General features: G+C 41.2%; 1 protein-coding gene across 1 annotated transcript in view; it reads right to left on the minus strand.

Annotated features, from left to right (window-relative positions):
* The window catches only part of kiaa1109 (KIAA1109 ortholog), an 82,954-nt gene that overhangs the window by 15,804 nt on the left and 40,909 nt on the right, over positions 1–26,241 (minus strand). The window contains exons 48-75 of the mRNA XM_061083148.1: positions 25,574–26,159; positions 22,354–22,552; positions 21,180–21,443; positions 20,783–20,876; positions 18,778–18,984; positions 17,783–18,018; positions 16,475–16,719; positions 16,282–16,387; positions 15,557–15,654; positions 13,776–13,964; positions 13,466–13,634; positions 12,033–12,244; positions 11,194–11,277; positions 9,557–9,755; positions 9,157–9,216; positions 8,766–8,992; positions 7,894–8,070; positions 7,210–7,340; positions 6,948–7,071; positions 6,694–6,806; positions 6,143–6,233; positions 5,268–5,333; positions 3,055–3,323; positions 2,658–2,873; positions 2,187–2,367; positions 1,916–2,105; positions 1,395–1,556; positions 1,165–1,304 (exon numbers count right to left, since the gene is read on the minus strand). Of these exons, the coding sequence (XP_060939131.1) occupies positions 1,165–1,304; positions 1,395–1,556; positions 1,916–2,105; positions 2,187–2,367; positions 2,658–2,873; positions 3,055–3,323; positions 5,268–5,333; positions 6,143–6,233; positions 6,694–6,806; positions 6,948–7,071; positions 7,210–7,340; positions 7,894–8,070; positions 8,766–8,992; positions 9,157–9,216; positions 9,557–9,755; positions 11,194–11,277; positions 12,033–12,244; positions 13,466–13,634; positions 13,776–13,964; positions 15,557–15,654; positions 16,282–16,387; positions 16,475–16,719; positions 17,783–18,018; positions 18,778–18,984; positions 20,783–20,876; positions 21,180–21,443; positions 22,354–22,552; positions 25,574–26,159 (5,035 nt within the window). The remainder of the gene's footprint in view (positions 1–1,164; positions 1,305–1,394; positions 1,557–1,915; positions 2,106–2,186; positions 2,368–2,657; positions 2,874–3,054; positions 3,324–5,267; positions 5,334–6,142; positions 6,234–6,693; positions 6,807–6,947; positions 7,072–7,209; positions 7,341–7,893; positions 8,071–8,765; positions 8,993–9,156; positions 9,217–9,556; positions 9,756–11,193; positions 11,278–12,032; positions 12,245–13,465; positions 13,635–13,775; positions 13,965–15,556; positions 15,655–16,281; positions 16,388–16,474; positions 16,720–17,782; positions 18,019–18,777; positions 18,985–20,782; positions 20,877–21,179; positions 21,444–22,353; positions 22,553–25,573; positions 26,160–26,241) is intronic.

The raw sequence follows: 26,241 nt of genomic DNA on the forward strand, positions 1-26,241 counted from the left end.
AATAGGTTAGAGAATGATGTAGATCACTGGGATATGTCATAAAATAACTGCATCTCTGCAAATTCTCTGAAAACAGTAAAACGGTAAGTTGGTATTTTGCAATATCCCCTTCAAAAAGCTAGTATTAGTTCTAATTAGTATTTCTACCGTGCGTGCTGAGCATGACACTTCTTAGAATTGATAAGAAAATCAAACAGACTAATAACACTGATCTGTTTTGTCTCTGATCTCCTCCAGCTCTGTTTCCATATCAGTGGGGCAGCTACACACAAACAGCACATTCAGAGTTGTGTGTGCGTGTACGTGTGCATGTGTTTATCTTGAATAGGAAATATTTTTACAGGAAATTAAGATATGAAACTATAACAGGGCAAAATATGACTTCTCATTATCTAATTCAATGCTACTACCATGAGTAATAATAATAATAATAATAATAATAATAATAATTTAATGCATATATGAAAGAATTGGTTAATACGTGATCGTTCAGACCACCTTCAATCAAAAAGATCATCATCTATCAACACAACCATGGTAGGTAATAGAAGTTATTAGTATATTGGGCATAAATTAGTTTTTACAAGCAATAACAAATGTTAAAGATGAAATTGACTGATTATTTTAATTATTACTTTTCTTTAGATACTGCGAAAATAATATATTTGTGAAAATCAAATGTTGTGACAGCTCGAATGGTAATAAACAATAACCACTAAAATATACACAATATAAAGTATAGTGCCCACAACACAGAAACACTCTGGTAAACATATTTTATATGTCACCTAGTAAATAAGATTTACAAAATGGAAATTTTGTAATTCGCTTTTTATTTAATTTAACCAAATTAATTATTTTTTTAAAGTGTTCTGTTTGATATATTATTTACTTAATTTGATTTCTTTTGATTAAGGCTTTTTTGACATGTTAATTACAATTATTATCTTGTTTTCTAACTATATGAATGAATAAATAAATAAATAAATAAAGAAGAAGTATGACCCGAGGAGAAACAATCAATGGGATCAGATGAGCGATGTAAAATGCGTGGACAAGTTACCCAAACTAGTTTTATCTGTTAAGGTGATTATCTAGTGCCATAAATGTTTGTGAAAAACTACAGTGAGCGAGCTGTGAGAATTACAGTCAGGTTGTTCGTACCTGGACTCTGACATAGACGACCACGTCCACAGGGAAAGAGGAGTAGGCTGAAGTGGAGGAAGAAACCAGGGAGGTGGTGGATTCCTCCAGTTGTTCCACGGGGTCAAACTGACCCATGTCCTCCTCCTGGGAAGCTACAGCTGAGAGAGTTACACAAACACTAGTAAAGACGTCCTTCATACACATGCAAAATAAGTATCCTTTAAGATCAGTTGGTGCAATGAAACAACCTGCGAAGGACCGCTCCACTGGAGTGATAGGAATGGTCTCCAGGGCTTTTTCCAGGAAGTCCAGCAGGCAGGGGCTGATGACCATTTCCTCTGGCAGAGTCTGGAGGGCCACCCAGGCATACAGCTTGGCTGCCTTAACCCCTCCACTGCCTTTACCTTTGGCTGCAGACACATGTGAGTTAGAGTCACGGCTGAGGTCTAGACCAAACGTCTGCAACACTTCTGGCAGTTCATTTCGTACACTTTAAATTAAACGGAATCACTTTAACAGTAGTTTCCGTCTTTCTCTCTGTCTTTGGTGTAATTCCCTATGTGGTGCACATCCATATGCATGAGCCACTTTGATCAAAGGTGCCCTCTGGATTCATGCCTTAAAAATAAAGGATGTAATGACATGCGTTTGATTCGGTGGGTCTGCGTGTGGATGTAAATCATCTCATCGGAGCGACGTGGCACTCCTACGTTCGCTGATTACGGATGGTGCTCGGGCATGCAATTAAAAATGAGGGAATGCTCAGTACCTGATGGGATAGGTGGGGGCGGGGGAGGTAGGAGCGAGTTAGTCTTGCTTTGGACAGCATTGGGAGGGTTGGGAGTGCCGATATCTTTCATACCATACAGCTTGGACTCTTTGGAGAGCGTGCGGGGGAGAGACGATCCACGTGAGGCATTGGGCGACTCCGTCTTCAGGGTCTTGGAGTTGTAGTGCAACTGCAGGGAAAATGTTGCAAAATAAATAAAAGAGCGCAGTAGAAACTTGTGGATGAATTGGATACTGAGGTAAAAACTGACCTTAACGTCTACTCCTGGAATGTAGAAGACTGTGGTCTCCATGTCATTAGATTTGGTCTGCAGAGAGGAGGGACATTTCTTTCCAGCTAACAGATGGGTGGTGGAGGTGTAGGTGGGCTGCAGCTTCTTCTTTTTGGGGGGAGATTCTTGGTCCAGACTCCTGAGGCTGCGCTCGCAGCTCCTATAGACCCCGCAGGGATAGAGGCTTGTCATACGTAGAAGGAAGGTGTGCTTATGCCTTATTCTGTTTGGTTAGCTGAATATAGAATGTTGCACTTCTTGTTTCCACTGAGAACAGCCTGTCACCTCTGTCTCAGGTACAGCTTTAAAACTTTGTTTGGAAAACCATTCTTGTGGATTTTATAGCGTAGAGTTTGATTTGACTTTTTAAGCAACATTATTTAAACAATGAATTGGTGCAGACCTCAAATTCTGTAGTTTTCAGAATGAATAACATGAATTTCATCGTACCTTCTTAAGGAAATGTCCTCGTGCTCAGGCTGCTGAGTAGTGGGGTGAAGGACACACTTCCCGCTGTCAATCTCCACACGGACATCCAGCTCAAAGTCAATGTTTCTCTCAGTTGTTGGGCCACCTAAACTGCGGTTGGCAGGTGTGCTAGGCCAGCGCTCGCTGAAGAGCTGACTCACAGCAGAAAAGCCAGAGGACTTCCTCTGAGATGCTTGGCTGTGAACAAACAGTTAAGAGGATTGTTTATTGGTTTTTGAAAACTGCGGAGCTGTATTCACGGTTGAAAACATCAATCATAAAAGCAAAGCTTTCACGCAATTGGAACATGAGATTAACGGCGCTTTCCTTAAAACGTTATCACAGTTATGCTTGAGTGGACAAAAACAAGACAACTCACATAGGCCTTCGGTAGCTCTGTGGTTTCTCCCGCTCAAACTCGTCTTCCTTCTCGGAGTCTTCGGAGGAGGAAGAGGACAGGTCGTCGCGCCGTATGTCGTCATGCTGGAAGGGAAGTGTGGGTGAGAAGACAACTGGTGTGCCAGGTGCACTGAAAACTGAGTGATGGCCCTCGCCAGTGGATGAAGAATGAAGATGAGGGTGATGATGAGGATGAGATGGCTCATCAATGGAGACTGATAACAGGTCCACCTCTGACTCCTCAGGAAACTTCAAAGAAGGGCAGAAAGTCAAACTCACACAAGGGAACAGTATATAAGTCTGTATAAAGCTCTTCCTATTTAAAGGCATCAATTACGAAATTTGCTGATGTAGTTGATGACTTAAGTAGGAAGGTAGCCAAGAGATCGTAACTTTGAAGGAGATAGTGTTTTGTACCATGAGGATCATAAGTTTTTTCTTGTCTTTATTTATAGCCATTCAGTGTTTGTTTCAGTTTTATTACTCCATGTTACAAAACACTACCAACCTGCAACTGATCAGAGGAGGTGAGAGGTCAGATACTTTCAGTGGAAAGAAATTAAACAGAGAGTGTGAAAAACAGGAAGATGACCAAAGACATGACATCCCCAAAAGAGCAACGGAAAAACACACTTTCAAGAGGATGACCATGGCAAAACACCGGAGTCTGCAAGCAGAATGTCCTTAATAGCAGCAGGAGAAGAAGCCCAGCTGTCAGCAACCACGACAGATGCCCGAGAAAGGTTTGGAAAGAGGCTGACGGCTGCTGGACACTGATAAATGTGTGAAGAATGAAAATGTTTGACAAAAGCAAACAGCATCTGAGACTAATACAGCTTTCTGACCAGTCTGAGGATCAGCTCAACAACATTGTTTGTCCTGATTTTGTTCAAGAAACCCCAATCAGGTTATTAATGTAAGTTTGTTCCTTAATGATCGACCAAAGGAGGTAGGTAGTTAAGATGACAGAAGGAAGGACAGAAGTGAAACAAACGTTGTCTGCTGAGTCAGTCTGGGTCTGTCTTAATTAAAGAACGATTAAAAGAAGCCAGATGGATTTGATTATTTACACCAAGCAGGGAAATACCAGTAAAGCTAGATTCGGAATTCAGTCTGGGTTCATGGGAAATAAAACCTTTCTTCTGAATTTACATTTTCACCTTCATGATGGCTTCTGTCTAGTAAAATGTTTAGGGTAGAACGTATTTCTCATAGTCTTGGATTAAGGGTACAGCTAACATTTTTGTTGACAGAGTCAGATACAGATCAGTCAAAAGTTCAAGCATTTTCTCTTATAAAGTAGAAAAGTCTTAATTTTAATATTGCTCAGACTATAATCTGCGACACTGTTTTCTATAATATGTGCCACAAAGTGCACCTTGGTTGGAAACTTGGTAAGTGTTATAAGTTCTTTACAGTACAAAAACAGGAAGCTAACACTGTTTTAGACTGCTATTAGAAAACATAATTTTATAGCAGAATCAGTGGATAAATAAAACAAACAATAATAATAATGTGTCAGCGCAAGGCTTTTCTCAGGTGGACAGGTTTTGTCAATCGACAGCTGACAGACTGTGGCTCAGAGGCCACCCATGCATCGCTGTTAGAAATCAGTCCATGTGTTAAGGCTGAAGATAAATTGATTTGGATGTTTTTATGCAGTTTCAAGACAGGATGAAAACCTTCCATAATTCATTGAGCAGCATACCGACCATAACCGTGCATCTATAGGGGGAAGCCTTATTTTTTACGAGCAAACTAATATCTGAAAGCACACTTGGGTTTCAGTCATCCAAATATAGTCAGGGATGGGCTGCTATCTCATATATCTCTGGGGCAGATGAAGCATCAGGTTTTATTTGTCAACAGAGGAATAATAAAGAGTGTGGAACTTTAATATTACTTTGAATACCACCTTTAAATATAAATCCAGGTGATATCTATGCACCAGGAATGAATCATAATATAACTAGGGACAAAAAGTGCAGGGTAAAAGTGTGTTATTATGCAAATTAGCACACTGTTGCATATCTATACACCAGAAGATAATATCTCATCATCCTGTCTTGATTTTGCATATTATAATCCTGCCAGCACCGTAAAGGAAATCACAGTAGAGAGGAGGAAACAGAAGTAGAATTTGTTGGTTAGGATTTTTAATTTGTTAAATTGAATTTTTTGAACCATGTATACCTTGAATATCTCTTCTGGACTGACTGGTGAATTTGTGGAGGCCAAGGCCAACGCCTGATTATTAATCTTCAATTAAACAAAACAGTTATTTAAAAAAGAGTTAAAAAGGAAAACAAATCCTCAGAGCGCAACGGTGTCTCCCTTTGAAGCATCTAAAAAATAAACTGTAACACTGATGATCCTATGACATCATATGAGTCACAGCATCATGTAAATATCATGGAACATTCCGATCAACTACAGAGCGAAACAAACACAAATGAAGGGTGAGATGATAACATTCAAACTGTCAATATAAAATGGCACAAAACTGTCACTCATCTTAAAGGAGACATGTTATGCTCATATCATTGTAATTTGTCTCATATGTTCAGACTGTCCATTGCCGCAGCTCCTCTTTTCAGCCTCTGTCTGAAACACTTGGCTTTAGCTCCTGTCTCTTTAGGACCCCCCCTCCCGATAAAGCCCAGTCTGATCTGATTGGCCAACTAGCCTACTCTGGTTTGATTGGTCAACTGCTTCCAGTGCATGATGGAAATATCAGCCTCTGCTCTCGTTTTGCCTGGCTTTAGTAGGGGTGTAGCAGAGCAACTGCTAGATGTTTATTGTTTATTAACAAATAAACAATTGGCTGAGTAGTGTTTTCTGTAGGGCCATGAAGCTCCCTTACCTTGAACTTTGTTTTGTTTTTTTAAACTTTTCAACAGATCTTTTGCATACACAAAAAATCATACCATAGACAAAACAAAAATACAAAATATGTCTCCTTTTAATATTGGTTCAGTTCGAATTATCTTAAATCAGTAAAACAATCATAATGTGTTATTTCTTTCTGTGAGTAAAATGGTGCTGAAAATCTTAAAATTAAGTTTTACCGTGTCCTGGATGTTGAAGGTGACCCGGGGTCCGGGAGATGAAGCATCCATTCTGATATCTGGCAAATCATCTACATCTCCTATTCTGGAACTAAATACACAGGGAGACGCCAAGTGGCACAAGATACAAATATATAAAAAAGTCAAGTTTTGAGTGATATTAGGTTGCTCTTAGTAGGTTTGAGTCAAGACTTTTTTCCTTGTTGTTCATCATGTTTAGTTCCAGTCTTTTTGATTCATTAATTTTACTCTAGAGTTAATGAGATTAATTTATACAGGTTCTGCAGCGTGTGAACTGCTTTAAAGACATGAACTTTGAGATATTTGTGTTATTTTATAAGAAATGGGGCAAACACTTTCCTTCCTCAACAGAATAGGCTGATTTGTGAGTCCCCACATCCTCTTTGCGAGAGCGTTAATGGTAAATGGGTGGCAGAGGTCAGAGACAGCGGTTACGTGGTCTTGTTTGTTTACAGTAAATGCTAGTTGAAGCACCTTTAATGGTATAATTTCTCTGATTATACCGTGCCAGGGCTGCAATCGTCTGTTACCTTTGTCTGTCCATCCTTTTTAGAGGTGGCCTGCCTGCGGCTGCAGAGATGCTTTTGGAGCGGTTGTAGCTTGGTTTGTAGCCAAGACCCCACTTATCCTTCAGAGAGGCCGCCTACAGAGCAAAGAACACAAAAAAAGGTCCGGTAAAAATATATGGCACCCATACTTTCACTTTTTTGTATAATTTCAAGTGGATAGAGCCCGAAGTATAAAAGTAATACAACTCTAACTTGGGAGGAGATGATTTTTTTACCCTCATGCTGGAGCGACGCAGTTTCTTCCTGACATCTCTCCTGATGTCGTTGACGGCCACAGACTCCAGCTGCTGATAGCGCTGGATCTCCTGGTTGATGGTGCCTTCACTGGCCCCAAGCTTTCTGCACTCATGAAAAGAGGATGATGGTTTTAACAAGATAGCAGTGGAACACAAGACTTTTCTTCACTAGTGTAAGATTTTTAAATGATCGATATCAGATCAGAAGGAATGAAGTTAAAGTTTGTAAAACAAATCTTACTTGAGGTCGTCGATGACCTTGGCCTGTTCGTTCAGCTCTCTGATGTCCACCACCCTCTTGGTGATCTTCCTGCCTCTAGGGTCAATCACCTGGTTCCCCATCACCATTTGCCTCCTGGGGTCAATTGTCTCCTGTTGGGTCAGAGCATTGATACACACCAAAACACAATTATCTGATAAAAGTCATGACAAACCTGCTGATCAAACAAACCATTTTTCTCAAAGATTTCTGCCAGGCAGCTGCTGAAAGTAGGAAGACATCATTCCCAAACCTGTGATTAAAGGTTTATTTCATTGCTATGATTCGGCGGTTAAAAAATGTTATGTGTAGTTTAGTCAGACACCAACGTTGACAAAATAAAATATCACAAAACAGAAGACACCACCACCACCTTCACCATTCCACTCAAAGTGAACTAGGAAAAAAATACAGCTCCGATGCCACAGGAATTATGTAACACCAATTAATTATTTTCACCCGGCACTGAAGCTCAATGAGGAGGGCAGTGCAAGTAAATGCTAAGCGACACTAGTCTCTATTATCATGAGATTTAGCTAGAGCGTACCACAGCATTGCTTAGCATTAAGGAATCCACAACCTTGATCTGTTAATGGCAGGTGACTGAGATTTGACGCCACCTTGCCAGAGATTTATTCAGAGAGAACACTGTGTGATGCTACATACACAGGACCAGGAGAGAGGTCTTTGGGCCCTGTCACATCTCGCTTGCGGGCGAGGCGATGAACAATTTGAGTTGTCGGGTGACACAGACACACTCTGAGGCCTGGGGCTGAAGCCCAGGATGTGGTTTACCAGACGCTTCCTTAAGGTCAGCCGAGGGCTGAACTGGCACTCTGGATTCTGTAAACAACGGCAGGGACAGATGGATGGACAGTTGGAAGAGTTTCAGACTTAACCCTCTGAAACTTTGAGGGAAGCCAGGTAGGATTTCTTTACATGTATTCATGAAATATAAAACAAATTATCATTCAAAATTTCAGGATATACACCTATTCGATTTCTTGCTGTGAATCAATATCATTCTAATGTCTGTACAGTAAATATGAAGGAAGGTAACACGATTAGCCTGTTAGCTTAGCTTAGCTCAAAGACTGGAAACCGGTGGAAACGCCCAGCTCTGTTCAAATGTTAGGAAATATGACTGCCAAAACCTTGCTATTCAAGAAAATGTATCCTGTTTGAGTAATCAACACAAAAAATAAAGCATAAAACCAACAAGGAGGGTCATGTGAGAGAGTATTTCATGGTCGGGCAGTGACTTCCTGCTGTCTTGATGGCACTGTCAGGTAACCAGGGAGCCAGCTGTACCTTGACAGACAGACCGTAAAACAACAAACTTGTCACTTTGGATGTGCTAGTAGGTGTTTTTTAAAGATTATCCCTTTCTGGTAAGCTGAACTAACTGGTTTCTGGCTGTAACTTGATATTTAACAGACATCCATCAGGATTGGTTAAATAAGTCGAAACAGTAAGTCAAAACTCAAGTCCCTACGACCATAAAATTAATGCAACGAATGCAGCCTCTATTGACTGACCATGTGAATCGTGGGGGACATGGTGTCCACCTCGTCCTCATCTGAAAGGTCCGCCATGTTGACAGAGTTCAGGTCGGCGATGTCGTCAGGGTCCTCCTCGCCCGTCAGTGATGTCAGCGTGTTGCCTAGAGCATTCAGGCGCTTGCCGATGTTGGGATCCATGTGCACGTCAATGCCGCACATTTTCCAAAGCACGTTGAGAGTCCAGGTACCAGCGCTATTGCTCTCTGTTTTGAGGAGGACGATACCAAGAGGGAGAGACGAGCACAGCAGAGGATGTGGGTGAAATTAATGCAAAAATAAAAATTTCAAACAGTTGTCTCATGCTTATTGTGGAGCTGGAGGGTGTGATCCATATTTTATGGCCTATGGCTTAGTTAAAAGAACTTGCCTGCGGAAGGTTGCCCTGTAGTCCTGGAACATACTTCATATGTACCATCAGGGACTACACCTGCACACGGACCACATACAGAAACAAGCCAGTCAATATTTCTGAGTTGCTGAATGGAGAGACACAATTCTGCTTCTACCAACTGATGCCAGGTTAACAACCACACATAACAGGAACATTGAGGATTCAGTTAGAAATAGAAGGTAGTAGCTCAGGAGAATTAACACAAGGTAAAGCGAACAGCCCATTCCAAACAGGCCGGTTGATAACGGGCACTCCCTGAGAAGACTCAATTAATCATTGATCAAGTATGGGTGTTAAAAAAGGCTAATTGTAAAATGTAAACAAAATGAACCATCTCAGTAACACTTTTCAAACTTGCATATAATCGATCACTCACAAGCATTCATGACCATATCTGCTCGGAGTTCAGGCTTCCAATCATCCCAGGAGGTCTCGAAGCCCTCTGCGAAGCGGATGCAGAAATTCTTGAATTGGCCTTTGCTCACCAGGGACTCGGAGGAGCAGGCAGTGATTAGCGTGCTCTCGATGGTCAGAACCAGCGCTGAGCTGGCGTCAAAATCAATGTTGTGGTTGGCCTGGCGGAGGGGCAGGAAGAGGGAGGTTACACAGGGCGAGGGAAAATGGGAAAAAGAATCCACTTCCATGTGTTCGGAAAAGGCACATTTACAGTAGATGGTAACATTTCATTCTGCTGTTCTGTATAACCGCTTGATGAACCAAATAAAGTAATGATAAATGTAGTTACTTTCATGTGCATTTTAATACTTTGCAGGATTAACTCGAATCAAAACATGCTAGTTTTGCAAAACAATTATGCCATATGAAAAAACATGCACATGAATGACTATTAACAAGGACGGGCTCATACAGCTACAGGTGAAATGTTACCAAGCTTTGCAGTTTGTTAGATTATGTTTTTGTCCAGGATTTGAAGTGATTTGTCCATATTACCTGAATTTCTGGATATACTCTGCATTGGTACTAAAACAGGAGTCTGATCATTACCTCAGTCATAACTGGAGGCAGAGGGAGGACAATCAACTAGTGAGGAGAGCTCTTGGTTTTGGGAACAGTTGTGGTGAAGAGGGAACTGAGTCGCAAGGCAAAGCTTTTGATTCATCAGTCAATCTTTGTTCCAACCCTCATCTATAGCCATGAGCTCCGGGTAGAATGAGAACCAGAATACAAGCACCCGACAAGGGTTTTCTCCGTTGGGTGTCTGAGCTCAGCTTCACAGATAAAGTGAGGAGTTCAGACATCCGGGGTGAGCTCAGAGCAGAACCGATGCACCTTCAAGTCAAGAGGGGACGGTTGAGGTGGTTTGGGCATCTGACCGGATATCTCCTGGACGCTTTGCTTTGGATGTTTACTTGGGATGCCCAATTGTAAGCAAACCCAGAACTCGCTCGAGGGACAAAACATTCCTATGGACTTTGGACCACCTCAGGATCCCACAGGATGAGCTGGAGAGCATGGCAAGGGATGTCTGGGCGGGCCCGGATAAGCAGAAGACAATGGATGGATAACTTGAGAAAGGTAAATGTGTGTCCACCTCCTGACCCTCCAAATAGAGATTTATTATTATGACTTTGATCAAGATCAGACCATAGTTTTGGGGCAGTTACCACAGGAATCCAGGTAAATTAATATCCACATGCCTTCCCTTACAAAGCCTGCCATGTGAATCACTGCACTGTTGTCCTTTTTTTAGTGTTAGGTATAACACTTCATACAACTGCATGGTTGTCCCTAAAAATTATTTTAGCTGGAGACATCAGCAACAATCTGGACATCACCGGGCATTGTCTCTATTCTGTAATTACACACCCCAAACACGTCACACACCAGGTCAAGCTTCATTAGTTGTTCTGCCAGGTTTTAACAGAGTAGTGTGACCTGCTATTGTTAAACAGAGGAGAACTTAAATAGTGTTGTATTTATGGAAGAGAATCACACAGTAAGTCATTGTCCCACAACAAGCCATCACAAGAGATGTAAGAAACTGTCGGTTACTTTTCTTGCATTTTTATGGCGGCCTACAGATGTGCTGGCCCCAGCTTCAGAGTTGATGCCCTCCGTAGCTGGTGCTTGTCCTCTCTATGGAAATAAGTGTGACATGACAGCTGGTATATCTCGTCGTTATGGACGTAAGATTAACAAGACAACTGATGTGGACAAAAACTGATGCAGCAAAAAGTGGAGGGATGAACCTATCAAAAATCAAAGTTGTATTGTGTTGCATCAATAGATTTAACTGTTAGAGAGACTGAGAGCAACAGTGTGTGGTGTAGCAGATTAGTGGGAAAGTTTGTATGTTTAGTTAAAAGCTTTTCAACCTTCTGATATCACAGCTGATAACAAAAGAACTGCTCTTTCTAGGAACAAAGAACATCGAAGCAATTGTCCCTCTCAAGGCTACTGATAAAAGCAAAATGGTCATCAAAGTACCAGAGGAGATGAAAAAACACTTGTGAGACTAATCTGGAATGAGATTCAAAATAATAGCAAGCTGCAGAAAATGATTTATCTTAACAAGAACTTGCTTTTTAAAGAAGCAAACCATAACCTTCGCATGTATGTAGAATAATTAAAAAAAACTGCCTAACACTAAGGAAGGATGACAAAACTTTGCTTAAAATATAACCCTGCATTTATATGTAACATCCAAATGTATATGTTAATACAATTGTTTATGAATCATAAAAAAAATAAAAATAAAGAATATTAAAAAAAAAAAAAAATCATAAATGAATATATAGGTATACAAGTATCCTTTATAAGGTTCAACTTCTACAGCCACAAGTTTAAATGTAAAAAGATACTAAATGAAAAAACAATCGTAGTTGGTGTACCTGTGTTGAGCTGGTGATCGGCAGGCAGATGCCAAGGTCATTGACGGTCAGTTGCAGGAACAGCGTGCTGAAAGCCTGAGCTGATGTCTGCTGGATGCCTGGCAGCTTGTCCACCACCTCTTTTGTGGCCATGTGGATGTCCTTGTTGAGGGCCAAGCGCTGCTCGTTCCAGTTGTCATAGGCTGCCTTGTAATTCAGCCAGAAGAGCACAGCTGCAGGAGGGAGACGGGAAGAGTTGAACGGACATGAACTTGGAACATGAATGTCATGTGAAGCCCGTTGTTGTATTTTTGTTGAATATGAGAATCACGAGTCAGATGCAACCAGTGTTGAAATGGGATATACTTGAGAGCGAAAAACATGCGAGTTGAAACTGTTTGTTGTCATTGTCAACTTGGATGTTTTTGTATCAAACAAATTTAAAAAAGGGACATTGTCATGACTTTCTTCCCACACAAAAATAACTCAACAGAACAAAGTCTAATGTAAAATCTTTGTGTACCAATTGTAAAATTCAATATACATTATTTAATACAAATACATAGTATGCAAGAGATATGGATTCATTAATTTAGGCCGAGGCAACATATGCGTGTAAATAGCTGTAAGACCATGTGCCACGTTAGCGTGCTTTAGAGCTGTTCTCATTTACAATGTCCACGTTTTCAAGAAATGTGACTAATGAAATACATTGTGATAGATGGAAATGTTTGTGGGAAAGGCTAAATGCATTATGGGAAATGCAGTCTGATGTCAACACTCTTAGCCTGTTTTTAAAGTACCATTTTAGACAGACCCAGACGATAGTGACCCGCTGACTGAAGCTCTTTGAGGAAGAGACATGTTTGAGTGGGGGGAGGAAGGACTTATTGTTTTTTATTTATGAATTCACAACGTGTGAAGTCAATCGTTTGCAATGAAAGCTGTTTCAACAGCTGCAAAATTAAGATTTTTGTAAACGTTGGAAATAAAGTAATTTCTTCAGAAAACCCTCAGGTTTTAGGTAGTTGTCTAAAAACATTGCTTAGTTTTTAGAGTGTGTTTCCATTTCGTGCCTTAGGTCTCAGGCCCCATATTTGACACCTTTCTGGGATTTAATTTGAGACGTTGGTACCCCTAAGATAAAATATCTGCTGCAATGTGTATTTCCATGTCCTCTCTTCTGCCTCTATGTTGGCTGGACTGGTGCCGGCTGGGTGCGGCAGGGTGTGCGATCATTCCGTATGACTCATACGAGGAAGAAGTACGAAACTGGACGTTCCGATAACATATTTCTTAAAATGGACTGAGTGAAAAAGTCCGCGGAGTTTAAAGTTATTACGGATAGTAAAAGCCCAGCAAATGTATTTGACACAATGTGGGCCCTTTAAGGCACATACTCTCAGTTTTAACATTTGATATTAGATGTGATGTAGACAATATGTAAATGGCACCTCTGTCAAATGCCACAGGCTGAGCGAAAACAATCGGCCTGTTAAGTGTGATGAGGACGGCCTCCTTGTCTGAGGAGCCACTGATCTCCTCCTGCAGGGCATTCCGAAGACCAATCCGTGTTCTGAAGTACGCCACCTGGTGGAAGTCTGAGCCAGCTTCTTCATACACCTGTACAGTAAAAGGAGAAATGGGATCAGGGAGCAACCTAGGATCAGTGCAAGAGGAACACAACTTGGTAAAAAGCATCTGTTTCTGCATCTGCCCAAACAGATTTCGCCACATGTAAACCAGGATGAGGCTGATTTGTACCTGGTGCTTGACTATCTGTCCCAGGGCCAGGTTGAGATCCACTTGACATTTGCCAAACAGTTTGAGGTAACTGCTGCTGCCGCCTGGCTGAGCTTTGCACTGGATCCTGTTGGACAACTCCAGCTCGATCAGGCCCGTCTCGAAGCGCACTGCTCGCATGGAGGGAGTGGTTGCTGTCATCTGGATTCCCTGTAATCAAGACAGCAACATTCAGAAAATTCCTCCTAGATTAACTGACACTCAAAACACACATGGATGTCCTTAAGTTCGCTCGTTTCATAATTACAGTCGCTTTAACTAAGAAAGTTCCACCCATGTGCCAAGCATCTTTCAGTCAACTATGTTGAGTGCTGCGCTGAGATCCAGTAGCAACAATACAATAATGTTTGATGCGTCACTGTTCATATAAAAACTATTTATAGCTTGAATAAGTTCACTCTCAGGGTAGTGGTGTGGTCCAAATTCAGACAAAGCATTGTCCTTCAGCAACGAATAACTGTTAATAAATGATCTTTACTAAAACTAATTTAAGTTTGATTTAAGCCTAAATCCTGTCCAGATTAGACCTTTTATTTGACAGAATGAAGAGAACAATTGACTGTCTGGAGTTTATTTCATGCTCAGTAGTTAAAAGCAACTTTAAAAGAAGCTTGTAGGTAGAGTTTCAAGGAAGCGGGAAGGAGGCCTTATGTGTTTCATTTTCTGTCAAGGCTGCATAATGTGGGAGAAAGTATAACAAAGTGGTGGCACCGGGAACCCAGTCACCTTTCCTGAGATGGATATCGATTGACTTAGAATTGTTTCAGCTAAAAAACTATGCAAAGTCATTGCATGACATGGTGGATAACATTTTATATAAATGAAGATATTTGTACTTTATTATAGAGGCGTCCTGAGACCAAATCCCTCAGACCACATTCAAGGTTGTCTGGGACGCAGGTGGTCACATTATTTTCTCTGTGTGAATGCAAAGGGCCCTTGGGCCACATATGAAGGGCCGCCTACTCAGCTGATGCCCTCTGACCTGCTACAGTTTCACTGTGAATCAAAAGTATTTTTACTCTTCTCAAGGCCCATATGTAGATTTTTTTTGCAACCACCGCAACAACAGCAACACCACCACTAATTCAGTCAGACACTCCTGACTCTCTCTCTCTCTCTCTCACACACATACACAGAGTGACATTAGCACATCAGTAAACTCAGACTTGGTAAAAAAAACAACACAATTTGGTCTTTGCAAACACAAATGAAGTATGTGATCATTTGCATATACAGCAGGGGAAGGGAGATCAGCTCACAAGAGGAAACAGGAGATTATACCAGGTGTGAACAGGCGTATTTAAAGCTGCCCACTTGTGATTGGATCCCTCAGGATGGATGCTAATACCAGATCTGAACAGGTTCAAAATTTACATGATGTTTGGTTTTTCAACACCTGTGTTCTGACTCTATTTTTTTATTTTTACAGCTTACGAGGTAAGGGCGCTCGTCTAAAGTGCGTTATTCTTGTCAGAGACAACAATGATCTTCATGGGGGTAACGGTATAAGTAACATTCAGAACTTTAGAAATTAACATGTCTACGAGACCACTGATAAGAGGTGAGGGTAGATCTGGTGTAAGTCAAAAAACTCTGGCTGAGGAATAACAGTGCAGCTTTTTTCCACTGGTATAGAGGGAAATACTCTCCTGGTTTTATTGCTCAAAAACAAATGATACGGACCAAAACCATTCGTGACTGATGTGCTGTTTCTTAGTGACAGGGGGAACAGGAAATACCTTGAACATGAGGCTGAGTGAATACAGCAGGATTTTTGGCTTGTCTGCATCAGTTGAGGTGTCGTGCTCGTTCCACAGTGGAATTGGTTGTTCTCCTCCTGCACGCATAGAAAAGATACAGGTCAACCTCACATGCTCTCGTAGACTCTTGAGAAATGCTCGATAACATGATATAGTGGGACTCTATCATCCGTGCATGTCTGAAAATGTGCAAGGTGTAATATCTGATGAAGTGTCCCATTACAACTAGATTTTAAGACTTCTCCTTGATGAGAATACTTGCCATAATCTCGGCTGAAGGCTATACCATTACTCTTTCCGCTAAAAAGGCATAAAACTCCCAGTTCTCCCCCTGTTGGGCAATTACATCGATCAAGCTTAGCGAGTTAAACAAATTACTATCAATATCGTTGTGGAAATGAACACCACTGGATTTTTGTCAGTGCCTTGAGCATTGTTCTGTGTGGAAAACCGATTTCTTTCAGGGAATTAAGCAGCAGCTGTAGGCTACAGGATACTGCGGGGAGCAGTCAGATGTTTAAGATTAGATGAACTTTATTGATCTGAATGGAAACCTGGGCCGTTACAACCGCAGGAGAAGTGAAAATGATAGTTCTGCACAGGCTCCATAGATATTTGTTGGTTTGTGTCAAATCCTTTTCCCACAGCAACTCACCTCAGTTACAAAATGTATGTAATAAGTGTGTGGGTCTGAGTGACAGTACCTGACACCTTCTGAATAACCTCATTGACCTCCTTCATGAAGACCTTCTGCAGAAAGACCAGGTGGTTGAGCAGATCTGTGGTCAGGTTGTGTTCAAATGAACCAATCTGCACATCAGGGAAGAAAGCGTGTGATTCCTCTTGATCAGTTTCAATTTACTTATTGTCTTGAATATTGCATCAGGATCGTCTTACCTCAGCCACACAACGCAGATAATTGCCCTGCAGGTAGTTTCCTTGCTTGGCTGGGAAGTCGTCTGGTGCCCAGCCCAGATCTGAGTGGCTCTCGTGGTCCTCCATGATGTATTCTCCTGACATGGTGACTGGAGGCAGGGTGAGGCTCGCTGATGGTGGCATGGTGGACATGTCCACTGGAGACACTTTTGACTGGAAGCAAAGCTTGTGGTTTGGCAACTCAAAAGTGAAACTTGTTTGTGCTCCTAGAGGGGAAACAAGTAAGAAAAGTTTTAATATTTTAACATTTTAACTCAATATTGACATTAATGGTGATACTGTACACTTCAAACATATTGAGTCGTTTGCTGTTCTGCTGAATGTATTAATAAATTCACCAAGAGAGAAAATAACAAAGACAAGTTCCTGGTATGTGACTAACTCTGACAGAAGGTAAATATTTAGCCATAAACGTAGACATTACGGTTTGGCTGATGGACAATGCCATCATCCATCACTGGAGGCTGATAGTGATCTCCTTTCGCCCATACGAGTTCAATAACATTTTCAAATCACGTTCAATGTTGTTTTAACAACCTGAAGCTAACTACTCAACAGCTGTGTTATTTCAATGTGTGTATCTCACACACAGAATACTGAAGACCATGGTTTGAGAAGATAAAGTCTGTAAACTACAGTATTGATATTATTGATATATGATTTTTCTCTCTGTTGGATTTGTTGAAACTGCAGAAACACCACGTTCACTCGTGGTTGTTCAGTATTGTTAGAGGGAGGTGGTTCCTGTATTTTCTTTGACAAGCACCGACGAAATTAACCCGTGAGAGCTGATGACAAACCAGCAGCCATTCAACTAGTGATGCTCAGCAACAGGTAAGAACGAGAAACGGCAGCTTTATGTTTACTACACTGCACTACTAATGCTGATGATGACTCTTAGTGTCCTGGCCTATTGAGCCTGTTATACCACAGCTCAGTAAACATTACCCAACCCCACAGAGGACATTGCTTCACATATGTATGTTGCTGCAAAGAAGCAACAGGCTCCCCAATCTCGAGGCTCCACACACAATTTCCACCAGATGTGGTGGGATGTTATGTGTAACTAATTTGTAACTGTACTTTAATACATTTTTATTTGTACTTTATATAAGTAGTTTTATTTCCAGGTATTTCTAATTTATTCTTGTGCCCAGTCAAAGGAAAGTTCCTGTGACATTCCTGAGATACCTTGACAAATGGACATAAAGAAAACGTCTCCTAGTTTTTAAACATAGAAGTCAATGTCACGCGTTTTTACGCACACACCTGTCATGCCATGGCTCTTCACTCGCCCCATTTTGTACTCTGCCTTCAGGGAGGGCAGGAGGGCAGCTCCGATGGTGATGCCATCCATCATGGCGCTGAACTTAAGGACGATGGGCTTCTTCTCCAGGCCTTCAGGAAGCTGGGGGAATTCATTGGCCTCCACGGGGGTCTGATTGATACTGGATGCTTTGTCCGAGGGCTGTGGGGTGGGGGTGTCTTCTCTGTTCGGAGGCTGACTGTGATGGAAGAGAAAAAAACAATCTTTCAGACAGGAACAGCAGTGACTTCGCATTGATGAAGTGTAGTGTCCACACATTGTCACTATGTTAACAGTTGGACGAAAATGTATCTAAACCAAAATCTAGCGATGCCCAGTTTATCCAGGAACATAAATATGAGACCAGCAGGTGTTTTATTAAGACCAGTTCTACGTGTGAGGGATTAGGAAAGAGCAAATTAGCAGTCTCTTGTTCACCAGCACTGAGTTAAGCGTCTCAGTGCATTAATCATTATCGAGGGAAAAGATTGAAATAATCTAAATATTGATTTGAAGTCATATCACCCAGTCCTAGCATCAAGTATCCCAACTTTTTCGTCACATCAATCCAAACTTTTCACTTGTTAAACTGTGAACTATTATGCAGAGCTTTAGAGATTCCGCCTTCAAATCCTGTAAATATCAAATTATAGAAAGTTGTTTTAGATCCTAAGAACATCTCAGACTCTATAAATATATTAACATAATTCTGTATTACCATGGAAACAGTCCACAGACAGGCTTTGCAGGCAACAGTGAGGGTGTGCTGTTGTAACCTGTCACTAACATGTAGCGCTACTATCGAATGGCATTAGGTGGTGCATGACAGGTATAAATCTGTCAGGCAACGGTGGCAATTTTTAAATCAAGGATTTTAAATATGGTGTCAAGTGTAAAACATTCATTTGTTTTCATGCCATGAATGACATTAAAATATGTATATAAGAGGCAGACATACATGTTGGAAGGTTGGCGAATGAGGTCAGAGATCTGTTTGGAGAGCTGGTGCGAGCTGCGGACCATCATGCTGTGTAAAGTAGCCGGGTGCTGGGGAATGTTGATCATGATGGCGCCCACTTTGAAGACAGCTGCATTGTTGGTCTTAAGTCCTCGCTGGGCGCTGTACAAGGCCTGGGACTTGGCGATGTTGCATTTGACCACAGTTCTGAAACACAAGAGGAAGCTGGAATGAGCAATAGCACTTACATTGTCTTCCCCATTCCAGTTGACATAAACATATAGATGAATGTGCAACTGAGGTGAAATTACTGAGAGGATGTCAAACAGTGAGACACCATGCAGATTGAGGGGAGCGGTCAGCTTTCTGGGCACAGGTAGAATGAGAAGTCATGACACTGACACACGGGTTTTGATTGACTGATGCATGAGGACTCTGGATGGTATTGGTATGGCGGTATGATATAGTAACATACAGAAACTCTTGTTTAGCTGTGCTGGTGGGAGATGTTGGGAAATCCTCCAGTCTATGCAAGCAGTTGGAAGAGAAAGCCAAGGAAAGTAAATAAATGAGGAAAAAGAGCATAAAAGAGGTGTGAAACAGTTCTGATGGGGTGAGAACACCCATGAGCCAAACACTGAGGAGGAACATCAGCTCTGAGGCTTGTGCTCCCTTTTAATTGGTTTTAAATACTTTTAGATAGGTTTTGATTAGTTCAGTATTTAAAAGGCTAGGCCAGGGGTTTCCAAACGTTTCAGCCTTTGCCCCCTTAAGTAAATGTACCAGAAACTTTCAATCCCTAGTTTCACTGGAGTTGGTTAAAGAGTAGAAATAATCACCATCATGCAATTTTTTCAGTGTTTTCAATGGTGCAGCAAATTGTCCTGCTGCAATTGATGCTGATGCCAATCTTTTATAATCACTTATGTTGGGACAAAGAAAAACCAAGAAAAAATATTTTGAATTAAACAACACTTGAATTTTTGTTATGATTATGGCTCATTCTTGTTTCCAATTCATCCTTAATTTAACTTAATTTATGGAAATCATCTTCCCCAGGGGGTCCCGACCCCTAGTTTGGTAAGTTGTAATTTAATTACATCTGGAATACTGTTCTAAAAAAGAAAATGTTGACAATCTGCTGATATTTATCACCATTACTTTGGTGCCTAATGTATCCCCGTCTGCATGCTGGGTTCATTAGAATCAAAGAGAGAAAAATAGGTGAGAGCCACTGCAAAAACTCTGACTTACTACCTGAATTTTTGGGCAACTCTACACATCAGTAACGACTACAAAGTGCCGAGCTGTCTGCCGTACACAAATTTAAATACACATCACCGTTTGGAGCATTCTGTATGAAAACAGGATTAACTTTCATTTATATTTTCACAGTGAGAGCATCTGTTAAATATAATGAGATGAGAAAAATACCTCTGTGATGTTCTAAACTGAATCGAAGTGGTGTGGAGATACATCAAACCCTCTCGGTGCATGACTACAGAATCTTGTAACCTGATAATGGTAGTTATGTTTTAGGAAATTGCTTTACATTAAAAACAAGAACTGCTGTTTAAATTACCCGGCAGGAAAAATGTCGTGTAAGCCTCTTTTCTGCTGTGTTCTCTACAGAGCAGAACAAAGATTTTTATGAAGTTCTATACATTTGCAACCACAGTAAAAATCAAATGGTCTTTTTTAAAGATTCATAAAAGAATGTTGAATCCAATAACCAAAAGTGATTAAAAACCTGATATTAGAAGGCAAATAAGAGTATTGCTTATCAGAGAAAAATTAGTACACACAACTATCGCTCAATCAACAAAGCATCATCCGGAGACAGGATTAATTCACTGTTGAAATGTTTGGTGAATATGATTAAAACACTTTCTTTTAAGAGGAGATATAACAACCGTCATCCTTTATATTTAAAAAAGGCTTTTTTCGTATATAATTGTGAAATTCATTTGTAAACTGGGTGAAGTGAAGAAGAAGGTGCACATACTGGATGTCAGGGGTTATACCCTCCAGGAGGACAATGTTTACCCCCCCTATATGAGCCGACGCACAGGTCTCAGTCATTTTCTGGTGCAGGATATCTGTAAAAAGAAAAAAAAGAAAGAAAAATTACATCATACAGAACTAATCGTGCAATATTTTATGAAATCAACCACGAATTGAATGTATTCAAAATTAAAGAAAAGTCAGGCCGAATCTTGGAGAAGAAGTTCCAGGGCTGAAAATGATATAATTAAAAACAAAAAGGCTCCAATGCTTGACTCATTTCAGGCTAATCTTTTTTTCCATAACGAATGAGGGAAATTAAAGTCGGTGCAAAGAAAATATAAAAATAAATTAAGTAAATATTTTAAACATATTAGCCCTTTAAGAACCATCCTCACCTTTCATCTTCTCCTTCAGAGTAAAACTTCCGTGGATCTTCTTAAGCTCGGCCTCCATGGTCAGCCCACCGATGTCCGCCTCCAGGTGGGTGCGGTTCACCATGCCAATGCCGAACACTATGAGGGTGACGTGCTGGGGCTCGGAGCTCACCAGGCTACGCCGCCGCCCGCCGGCACCCGGGGGCTTGTTGGGCGTGTTGGGGTCCTGCTGCTCGTTCTCGAAAATGACTTTGCATAGCGGCTCTGAGGGCCGATGTCCACCGTCTGTAGAAAATACACATGTAGAACAGTTGATGTGACGTGACACAGATTTACACAAACACACTTTTACCTGTTTGGTGTGACATCATAAGTGGCCAAACTGTATTGTAGTTCCATTGCAGTCGAAACTACAGAGCTCAACTTTTCAAGCAGCAGCACAGGAACCAGCCAATTATATTGTGTTCAAAGAAAGAAACGCAAACTCAGATGCTAGCAAACAAATCCCATTAATGCAAATACAGATCCTGCTCCTGTCGGACATCTAACGTCAAAATGAGCCTGGAGAGAGAAGGTGGAGGCAGATCATGAACCTAATGGGAGCTTATTTTCAGAGTACTTCTCTGTAGCATTATATTGACAGCTGGCATGGCACTTCAGCACCAAATTTGTGGGAAAACAATGTATACATTGGAGACCTGATTAATAGCTCCTCTCCTCGAGGGAGTTGGCTGAAAACTGCAGGAAAAGTTAATAAAGGGATAAATTGACTGTTTTCTGCTGATAAAATGTCAGCAGAAAATGTGCTTTGTATGAGATAAATATGAATAAAGATCAACAAAATATGTTAAATGGACATTTAAATGTGAATAATTTAACTGTGAGAAAAGTGTTAAGATCAAAAGCTGTGTTATTCAGGTCAGAAGAGAAGAAAGGTAGTTAGGAATAAAGCAAAGAAATGAAGTGTCAGAAAACAGAAAATGTGGGATGTAAGGCTTGTAAGAAGCAGAGAAAAAAGGACTGCAAGGAAGATGGAAAAAAAATGGAAATTGCCAAGAAGTGAAGAGAGAAAAGTGTACATCAAGGTCTTGGGAAAATAATGCATGGAAAAAAACATAAAAGTGAAGCGGAGATTTAAGTTCAGGCGTATGAAAAGAGGACAAAAATAAAGAATTGAGTGACGGCTGATTCCCACCTGACAGGCAGTTCTCAGGGGAGCTTTTCTCCAGGATGCCAGTGGGATCGGAGATGAGGGAGTAGAAGTTGAGCAGCTTATACATGTTCTGCCAACATTCTGCTGATGGCTCGCTCTGCTCCGACACTGTGATGGAGTCAGAGTCATCCATCTGGATAGCCATGTGGTCTGCAACGTCACGGGAGCCCTTTCTCGACACCTGAAAAAAGTTATGCAATATTGGACATTATGAAACATATATTAAGGCTACAATATTTAATATGGACCGGAAGGCTGAATAAGCAGCTTGGCTGACTTGATTTTATTACCCCACTGTGTTCTGTAACAGCTCAGCTATGAGGCTGTCAGCTGTCATGAAAGTCAGGTGTAACTATGCAGAGCCCTTCCTAAACCTGGGGCCTCATTTATAAAACAGTGAGTAGGATTCATCCTAAAAGTGTACGTGCGCACAAAAAAAGATCTGATTTGTAAAACCAAACACCTGAACATGTTCACTTTATAAATCACAGTCCACCTGGAACGTTCATACTTTGATTTGCCTTAAAAGTCCACCCTCTACACGCCCACATTTAACCATAAATGGTCAATACAAAGCACCTCCTGATTATTAAGTTGTGTTGCTGACCAATGGGTTTCCACGGTGAGTCATAACATCAAGCGAAGAGGAAGCGACACTGACATGAGGTGTTTGTTAGTGAGGTGGAGGTGAAGAGCGATTTTATGGGACAGCAGTGATGTGATTAATAAAGAGATTCACTGATACACTGCTGCTCCTGCTTCTGATAATACAGTGAGTGACAGTGAGAACAATAGAAAGAAGAACGAGCATGAAATCCCCAAAAATCTAATTCAAAGGTTGAAGCAAAACATAATCGCTGCACCCTGTCAGAATGTGTGGGGGAAGTTGTTATATCTCCTGGACTTTTAATCATCCAAAACTCTAGGATTATTAAATTCAGAGCAGTTGTCATGTCCCTAATCTATAGAATTTAACAGATTGTTGCGATTGCTGATCCCTCATTTCCTCCTCATCCTTCCATTCTTGTGCAGCATCACGCAGCAGTGTCACCGCAGTATTTATGTATTTAGAGCAATTGGACTGATTACTTCACACATCAGTGGATTCTATCCTCCACTCTGGGATATTATTTGGAAATAGAAGTTTCCAAGTGAATAGATTTTCTGTATTTTTTGTAAGTTATCTCCAGTCTCAGTCACTGCAGGGACTCATCCTTGATGATACATGCACAGTGTTAGAAGATATTATGAAAATCTATTAATGACTCAGCTCTGTACCTCGGCGGTTTAATGGAATCTGAACATAATTTGCTGTAAGTTGTTTTATATATTTTTCAATTGAAGGTTGGACATTGTGTGCAGAGCTTTCTATGGTGTAGAGTGATCTTAGAAGACTCTGCTCTTGTCCTACCTGGTTTATCTGGATTTAATAGTCAATGTTTATCATAAAATGATACAGAATTTGCTTTATTACTGTTCACTTGTGTTGTTTAAATAAAAGTTTGAATGATTCAATGTAATTATTTCATACACTTCATGTTGGCTGTTTCAGAGGTCTTTTAAGCAGCTGATACAATGTTTAAACTCAAGTTTACAACTTTTCAAAAATAAAAGCTATGCAATTCAGCTGGATATAACGCTCTGTGTGTCCTGCACCAGATGGGTTAGAAGCAGAGGTTACATTTCCCTCCTTGCATGAGTGTGCTTGTGCATGTCTGTGCATGTGTTTGGGACAAATAAATGTATCTTAATCTTAATCAAAATAGTGCTTTTACTTTTACGACAACTTGCTTAGCAGGAAGTTATGAATGTTGGGAGGGCAGCAGCTGCGACACCCAAGAATAATCAAAATGATGTAGTGGGGCTGATATAAACGGCCGCAGGTACGTCAGCACACAGAGCTACCTATAAGAGACTGAGTTTCAATAAGAGACCTGTGGAAGGTGATGACGGTCTCGAGTTCCTCTGATACATTTTCCGCTTTAATAAAAACCTCTTCTCTTCACAAAGCTCATGGCCTTTCAGAGTTGAGAGCTGATGTTCCCCCTGCTGAGGAAAAGTAATATTTCTTAGAATAACCAACCAATGAGACAAGTCTCTAGAAAGATTCAAGCAAATTCTCCGGTATTCTGGGTCTCAGTGGATGGTGCCTGAGCTGAAAGACTTTTGTAATCTGCAGGCTCCCTCTAGAGTTTATAAGAAGAAAAGGAATCCATCTTGTGATTTTTAATCTATATTTAAAGGTCTGGACAAGTGTGACCATGTATTGGACACCTTTTTTTACACTTTTCAAATTAGATGAGAAACTGAAGTCACAGCTGACACACAGAGCTGAGCCTCCTGCTGGAACCCGGTGATCGTTGGAGTCCCTCACAAATAAATTAAAGTAAGGCTATAAAATATTTGACCCCCAAAAGCTTCCTACAACTTAACCAGAGTAAAATTGAGTTTCTAATCTTCAGCCCTGCAGACGACTTTGTATCCACAGTCAGAGATTTAACGTCATCATGAAGACGCCACTTATTTCGCTCTGTGCAACACTGTTGTGTATATGATTTTATCCAGACAAGCAATGTTTTTTCTATTTACTTACATCCTCTTCTTCATGTCTGTTTTTATTTGATCATTCCCATGTTTTATTTGGTTTTAAATCTGCTCAATAAATAAAGATTGACTGAAGTCCTGAAGCGGGGACCAGCTGTTCCATGTCGTAGAATAATAAGATGCCGCTCTAAAGCCAACATATGGACTTTGAAATGATCTGCCGTGGGTCCTGAGTCTGACAAATCGACTGACCTTTTCAAATGAGAAAACATAAACATTCGGAATTGATTCCAAGGTTATTTCTAGTTCAGTGTTTGCCAACATAAATAACTGTCAGTGTATATCTTTTAGATTATTTTTCTAATTCATGTACACAGTACAAATGACAAGATGAAATGTCAGATTGTTAATGGGTCTGTCCATTTTAATGACTGTTTTTTGTCGTCTTGTTTTCTTATCGCTTGTGCCCCACTTTTTCTCGGTGGCTGTTGACATTATGCCCTCAACCAGTTATTTTTGTCTTTTTAAAAGAGATCCCTCAGTAATAGTTCTCTTTCACAACAACACTGGGGAATATTAGCCCCCCTGAACCCCCCTAAGTGAAGCATCTTAGTCACCCAAGTTCTCTGAAAGAACCGAAAGTTATCATCACCATTACCTTGGAGGTGCGTCTCTCTGAACGTCCGAGGGAGGTGCGTCCTCTGGGCTCCCTCCTGCCCAGCGTGTCCATGCCAGATGGAGGTCCATTAGGTGGTAAAGCACCAGAGACCCCTGCTCCTCCTCCACCTGCTCCGGATCTCTTGCTCTTCAGGGTTTGGGTCCCGCTGCGGCCCGCTCCGTTCAGGCTGCCCCGGGAGCTGCGGCTGAAGTCCGACGACCGGAAGTGGCGGTAGGGCCGGGCCTTGAAGGTGGGCGTCGGCGAGGCGGAGCCGGCGGTGTAGCGGCTCAGCTTGATGTCTGTCTGCGTGGCCTTGATGTCATCGATCATGGTGCTGAACTGGTGGATGAGGCGCACCAGGGCCATGTCGACGCGCTGGCTGATGGCCTGGCAGGCTGTGGTGAAGTCACAGTGGAATGTGTTATAGTGGCGGCGGTTGAGGTCATGGAAGGAGAGCGGGGCTGCGGTGGGTCCCTGCGGAGCACTGGTCGACTTCTCCATCACCACCGCATTCAGGCTGAATGTCTCAATCAGCAGTGCTGGCTTGAACTCCAGAGGAGGGCGGTTCACCAAACCTTGTCTATAGCTAGAGAGAGGCACAGACAAATGCTTAAGTATGCAGTTAACAGACATTTAAAAAGGTTTGTTTTGTGAATATGAAACACAAA

This window comes from Limanda limanda, chromosome 12, assembly GCF_963576545.1.
Source record: "Limanda limanda chromosome 12, fLimLim1.1, whole genome shotgun sequence".
Lineage (NCBI taxonomy): Eukaryota > Metazoa > Chordata > Actinopteri > Pleuronectiformes > Pleuronectidae > Limanda > Limanda limanda.